The 7,100-nt window shown below is 40.1% G+C and overlaps 1 protein-coding gene across 7 annotated transcripts in view; it reads right to left on the reverse strand.

The window, feature by feature from the left end:
* Window positions 1-7,100, reverse strand: part of CASP10 (caspase 10) — a 32,678-nt gene that overhangs the window by 19,493 nt on the left and 6,085 nt on the right. For all 7 annotated transcript variants that reach the window (XR_003212431.2, XR_012374656.1, XR_003212433.2 and 4 more), the window contains exon 4: window positions 3,284-3,419. Coding sequence is in view for 4 of the 7 variants with exons in the window: in XM_025893543.2 (XP_025749328.1) it covers window positions 3,284-3,419 (136 nt within the window). In the remaining 3 variants the exon portion in view is untranslated. The remainder of the gene's footprint in view (window positions 1-3,283; window positions 3,420-7,100) is intronic.

Consider the following 7,100-nt stretch of genomic DNA (forward strand, 5'->3'; position numbering starts at 1 on the left):
ATATTCATCTGGCTATTTACACACACACACACACACACACACACACACACAGTCTCTCTATATATACTCCAAACAGCAAACAATGATTATCTCTGGGGAATGGGCTGACAGTAGATAAACTGTATTGTCATTATTTGAATTTTTATTTAATTTTATTCTAATTATGATACATTATTTTTAATAAGAAATTTAAAATACTAAAGCAAACACCAAAGCTAAGAAATTATCTTGGTGGTCCTTAAATAGAGCTTGTGTCCTAATCGGATACAATGAACTTTGTCTTTGGATCACATACACTTGAGGGAAAGTCCAAAATCTGCATACCTACCATCTTTTCAGTTCTTTAGTCCTTCATCCTAAATGGAAGAATTAAGCCCAAGCTCTTAGGACTAAAGTCAATACTGAAATATTAATTGATATCTATGATATAGTAACAAATATATATATTTGATCTCTGCCCTCTTTTTCCTGGCACAGAGCTCCTAAAACTCTTGGAATCTCTGAAATGCAAAGTGTCTCTTGCTAATAAGATGTTAATGATGACTGGTGATTGGGGCTCCTGGGCAGCCTCCAGAGGGGGTTGGGCTGGGAGCCAGAGGAATAAACCTGTGGTCAGAGGACTGGAATTTTCCACCCCACACTCAGACCCCTGGGAAGGGGAGAAGGGCTAGAGGTTGAATTAATGATAATGGCCAACGATTTACTCAGTTGTGCCTACATATGAAGCCTCCATAAAAATCCCTAACTGAAGGGGCTTGGAGAGCTTCCAGGTTGGTGAACATGTAGAGATGCTGGAAGGGTAAGCTGCCTACCCTATGCATTTCTTACATTTGGCTGTTGCTGAGTCAAATCTTTTTATAATAAACAAGTAATTTAGTAAGTAAACAGTTTTCCTGAGTTCTGTGAGCTGTTCTAGCAAATGACTGAACCTGAAGGGGGTCCTGGGAACCCTCAGTTTGTAGCCAAACCGGTCAGAAGCCGTGTGGGTGTTCTGGGGACCGACTAACTTGTGACTGGTGTCTGAAGTGGGGGGGGGCAGTCTTAGGACACTGAGCCCTTAACCTAATTTAGTTAAGGTCTGTGCTAACTCTGGTTAGTGTCAGAATGGGATTAAATCATAGGACACCCAGCTGGTATCTGCAGAGACTTAGAGAATTGCTTGGCATGGAAAAATCCTAGCCATCTATGTTAGAAGTGTTCCAGAAGTGTTGGTGTGATAGTAGCAGAGGAAAACAAGTTTGTTTGTTTTCTTTTGACACCCAAAAGAGATCACACAGCAGGGAGGTTGTAGAAAAGAAAAATCACAATCAGAATTCTTCTTCTGATATAAAGCTCAGGTCTCAAGACTCACTGAGGCATTTACTACATAAACACTAGAGTGCCTTCTCCAGAGTTCAAGTATCCAAAATCATCTGACCCCCTACCCTGTTTATTTTGTGGGAGATACTAACTACAGGAAAATGGCAATGTAATCAGAAAAAAAAAAAATCTCAGCATTCAGCGTTCAGTGAGGATTCTAAATGTACTTTTGACATCAACTCCCTGCTTTTTATTTCTCACTGATAACTTTGGTTATAAGAATCATTTTTATTCTTCATAACTTTTTAAATTATGCATTTATTCATTGCTTTAGTTATTTTTTGAGATTTTATCAATTTAACAACAGGATATTTTGTTCCTCAACTCATTTTGTATTTATAGAATTCGGTTTTTTTTAAGATTTTATTTTTTAATTACTTGACAGAGTGTGTGAGAGAGAGAGAGAGCGCACACCAGCAAGGGGAGTAGGAGAGGGGGAAGCAGGCTCCCTGCTGAGAAGGGATCCCTATTTATAGAATTCTTAGAGAGAAGTTTCCTTTTAGCTAGTTTCGTTTTTAACCAAAGACATTTGTACACCAAACTGACTCACTGAATTAAAATATGGGTGTGGTATACAAGCTTCATGAATATACTCATGCATTTTTTTTAAGATTTTATTTATTTATTTGACTTTATTTATTTGACAGAGACAGAGAAAAAGCAGAGGGAGCAACAGAGGGAGAGGGAGAACCTGAGCCGAAGGCAGATGTTTAATCGACTGAGCCACCCCGGCGCCTCTATACTCATGCATTTTTATTTGTAGCTCTTACCTGGAAAAACACAAATACTTAGCATATTGATATACGGTAAGGCAACCAGGTTTGATTTCCACCTTTGCTATTACCTTTAGTGATACTACCTTTACAAGACAGCATTAAAAAAAAACAAACAAACAAGGAAATAAACTTCTTCTTCTTCTCTGATACTAATTTCTGAGAAAATGAAAGTTTTCATGACTTTCTGACAAACATATTCATAGCAACATGTTTAATTCTATGCCAGACATGCATTTTATAGGAATTACTTCATTCGATCCTCAAAACCCCACGAGGTAGGTACTGTTATTATCCCCACTTTACAGATGGGGAAAGTGAAAGGTTAAGAAAAGAACCACTACCCCATTAATAAGTGGAGTCCTGGCAATCTAACTCCATAGACCTCATTCTTAATCCCTATGCTATCCTGCCTCCTTCTTTTTTGTTATTTCATTTAAATGTTTTTTCTATACTCTCACCCCCATGTAAGAAGGAGGAAAAGACATTTATCTAAAACTACTTTTATTGGGCGCCTGGGTGGCTCAGTCGTTAAGCGTCTGCTTTCGGCTCAGGTCATGATCCCGGGGTCCTGGGATCGAGCCCCACATCGGGCTCCCTGCTCGGCCAGCAGCCTGCTTCTCCCTCTCCCACTCCCCTTGCTTGTGTTCCCTCTCTCGTTGTGTCTCTCTCTGTCAGATAAATAAAATCTTTTAAAAAAATAAAATAAAATGAAATTACTTTTCTTCACTAGAATATAAGCTCCAAGATAGCAGGAGCTTTGCTTTATATACATTTCTGTGTCTCCACCTTCAAAAACTGAGCCTAGGTCAGAGTATGCATTCAATAAATATGTCTTGAATGAACAGATGGGGAGGAAGTTCTGGCTTTCCTAAGAGAATATTATCAGAGTAATGAGTAAACGTCATATAGGACCAATTAGTTTAAGAATTCCCATGATCTTGGGCGCCTGGGTGGCTCAGTCGGTTAAGCATCTGCCTTCAGCTCAGGTCATGATCTCAGGGTCCCGGGATCGCTCAGCAGCGAGTTGACTTCTCCCTCTACCTCTGTGCTCTCTCTCTCTTTTGCTTTCTCAAATAAATAAATAAAATCTTAAAAAAAAAAAAGAATTCCCATGGTCTTGTGCAAGCAAGCAAGTGTAAGCTAGTTACCTTTCTCTCTTTTATATTTTTCTATCTTTCTCATAAGGTTAGGTACAACTCTTCTGCAGAGATCCTCCAGTAACCTCAGATTATCTTCATCTATTAGACCTTGTTTCTCCAGATATGCCAGGAAACCTAGAGAGGTCTGCAAGAGAATCAGCGGAGTCACATTTACTTGCCTTCTGATGATCCATTCATTCTTTCAACATTACCTGCACGGCGACTAGTCACCAGATTTTGCAATGATGAATAAGGAACAGTGTTTGTCAACAGTACGGGGGAAGAGGCATTTCCAAGTAAGTTATCTATATTAATAACAAATACCAAATATACATAACTTACTACGTACTGGGCAGTGTTTGCTATATATTAACCTCAAAAACAAGCCGATAAGGCTAGATACTATATAACCCCCATTTTATTTTATTTATCTTTTATTTAAATTCAATTAATTAACATATAATGTATTATTTGTTTCTGGGTATAACCCCCATTTTAAAGATGAGATAACTGGGGTTCAACAACTTGTCCAAAGTCACAGAGCCAGTAAGTGGTAGAGCTGGTATTCGAACCCTGGCAGTCTGATGTCAAAGTCCCTTTAATTAACCATTGAGCTACATTGCCTCTCACTCACAGCTGTAAAGGATATACTTAGATTAGGGTGGCAACAAAACAGAGGCACCAAAGACACGAGGGGCAAATATTTAGCCTTTTAAAAGAAAAAAAAAAAAATTCTTAAATGCTGCTGGGAAAAAGCACAAAGTGGCTAGTATTATTTTAATATTGAATTACATGTGGGGTGGAAGGCACCATAATCTTTTCAGTGAACAGGGCTTCTCAGCATATTAAGCGGTTATTAAAAAATATATACGAATGACTTTACACTAGAGCCCATAAAAAGAGTAATTCATCAAAAGTGAACCTCTGCACACTATCTCACTGGGTACATGAGCATCAGCAGGGTGGGAACTGGGAAGAGGTCTCCAGACATACTGAAAGGTTGAATGTCTGGAAAGGGACAGAATGTTCAGGAACATTGAGAAGGAGGCTTGAGTGCAAACCCTGAATAAGAGCTAGGTCATGGTCGGAACAGGAGGCTGGTATGGGACCATGAAGGAACACACAGACACACAGTACATGAGGAGTTTGGCATGTGTCCCATGCACCAAGGCGTGTCAGTAGTAGTTTTTAAGGAAAATAGTAACGTGAGCACATTGGTTTTTGAGTGGAAGTCTTGAAACAGGTTGGGGGAGGTAGGGAATTAAAAAAATATTGGCAGTAATATTAAATACTCTGGCAAAGAGATGATCAAGACCTGGTCTAAAGCCAGTGGTGGAAACACAGAGGAGGCACTGGGTTTGAGTATTTCTGAAATAGAATTTGGTGAGTTGTGGAGATCAGCTGTAAGTGGAAAGAAATGAAGGAAGAATCCAAGATAACTTTCGGTGGTGATACCACTCATTTATCCATCATTCATCTATGGCACAAAGCAGACTTGACACAAGCTGCTCTGGGAGGGGATTCTTGAGGGATGACTAGGTCTTCATTGCCAACATGGAAAAGGACATTCCTTTGCCATGTTGGCAATGGACAGGAAAAGGCAAAGTAAACCACATGTGGAAATGATGTGAAACTAAAAACCTGGTTATGAGGAGGTTCATGTTGGCTTCAGCAAGAAGTTTCATTGGAATGAAGGAAGCTAAAGTCATATGGAAATGCACTGAAATGTGACCCAGAGTTGAGTTAGTGGAGAAAGGGTTTATACAAACTATCCTTTCAAGAAGTTTGGCAGTAGAGGGAAGGAAGGAGACTGAGCAGTAACGTAGGATGAGGAAGGGTTACTGAACACATGCGAGTGTGCGTGCGTGCGTGCGGTGTTTCCAAATAAGGCACTCAGGATGGAACAAACAAGGGAAAGGCCAGAGTTACAAAATCTTACTAGATTTCTGTTCTCATCTGATCAAAGAAAGATTATAAATTTTTTGCAAAGATTTTTATTTTTAAATAATCTCTACACCCAATGTGGGGCTTGAACTCACAAACACAAGATCAAGAGTCACATGCTCTACCAAATGAGCTAGCCAGGCACCCCTGAGAGATTATAATTTTTTAAGAAATTCCAGGCATAGGGAAGAGAGCCAAAAAGGCAAAGAAGAGTGTATGTCCCCACCTGCAGCCCTAGCACACCAATAGCTTGGCCAGGGAATAAAGCAGAAGAGAGAAGGGGGTGCAGAAAGATTTGTCCAGAATTCATCAGCTGGGCAAAAGGGTCAGAGGCAATCCACCAAAGTTCTGCAGTAGGTCACATGCAAATGGGCTCTCACTGAACCTTAAAACAGAAAACCTATTTTTGACAGTATCCTACCGGGAAGAAGAAAAGGGACTAAGACATGATTCTAGAAGCAATGATGGAAATTCTTCATACTTTGAAGACAGTTTATGAGATGTTTGGTAAATGACACCTTCTACACACACACACACACACACACACACACACACACACACACACAGTCGAAATGGAGTCCGTACTTTAAGAACACCACCCCAGTAAATACTAGCAGGAAGTGTCCGAAAGCTTTTGTTCTGCTTCTTTGCTAAGCTAGTACATTTGGGTGTGGTTTCCTTTACATCCAACGTTCATTTGATTACTACCCGAGAATGGATTTCCGGACTGTTTTTGGGTCTCTTGGAAGGTGTGAAGGGAGCTATACTCCTATGAACTTGTACGAAAGTTATCAAAAAGGAATCCCAGAACACCCTACAAAGGTCATTTTTCTAACTCGAGAGAGACCGTGTGAATTTAGAACCTTTCCTTTTTGACTGAGGGAAGTTTAGGCCCTCCCCAACTGGCTGCTAAACAATTTATTTCTGTGACAAAATATTTTGCAATCTCAACAGCAGATAATGCAGCCTTATGAAGCCCTGGTACTAAAACTTCATCTGGGTTGCTCAGAGATTGTCCTTTATCCACTTCAAGAACATCCAACAGAGATCAATCTGGATTATCTAGGGTATATAACTCAGCCACAATTCTCACATGAAGAAATAGATCTCCTTTGGAATAAAGCTGAGATCATATGAAACCCAAGCAGTGTACTTTTCCTGAATCTGACCGGCTATTCCCACAGTTCTATGCCACAGGGAAATACAGTGATTGCTCCTTTTACTATTGTACTGAATAAGAAAAGCATAAAATCCTTTGGCCACTTGAGCACGGGCCTTCAATGACTTAAAAGCTAATTTAGCAGGGGGCAAAATGTTTGGAAAGCTTCTGGCCACAAACCACAGATGCCTGCAAGCTAAGGTCTAAGACCCACATAGGAATACAAGAAGAAATACATTCCCCAGTTTTTCCTACTAGAAAATCATGGCTTGGTGTGAAGCACACCAGGGACTCCTGCCCATCTCCTCATCCCCCACCCTGTCGTGGTTAGTATGAACTTCCTCTCCTGACACAGGGAGGGGTATAAACCACAGAAAGTGGTTTCATTGTATTTATAAACCCAGAGACTGGAGAATTTGTGAGAGGCTGCTCTAAGCTGGAAGAGAATATTATCAGAATAACCTGGAGAGCTTTTCAAACTATAGGAAATCTCTTCTAATGCTGAGACATTTGGCCTCTGAATCCAGCTGCCAGTTTGCAGGAAATGCGGAAGACAGAGGAGTGTGCTGAACTGTACCAAGCACACACAATCAGCAAAACTCAGACTGGGAGAAATTCTACCCACCAATTGTCCCGGGCCTCTTCAACAGATAAATGTTAAAAAAAAAAAAGAAAGAAAGAAGGAAGAAAGAAAGAAAAGAAAGAAAGAAAGAAAGAAAAGAA

Source organism: Callorhinus ursinus, unplaced genomic scaffold (genome assembly GCF_003265705.2).
Source record: "Callorhinus ursinus isolate GAN/ISIS: 27379988/994484 unplaced genomic scaffold, GSC_fseal_2.0 scaffold2, whole genome shotgun sequence".
Classification (NCBI taxonomy): Eukaryota; Metazoa; Chordata; class Mammalia; order Carnivora; family Otariidae; genus Callorhinus; species Callorhinus ursinus.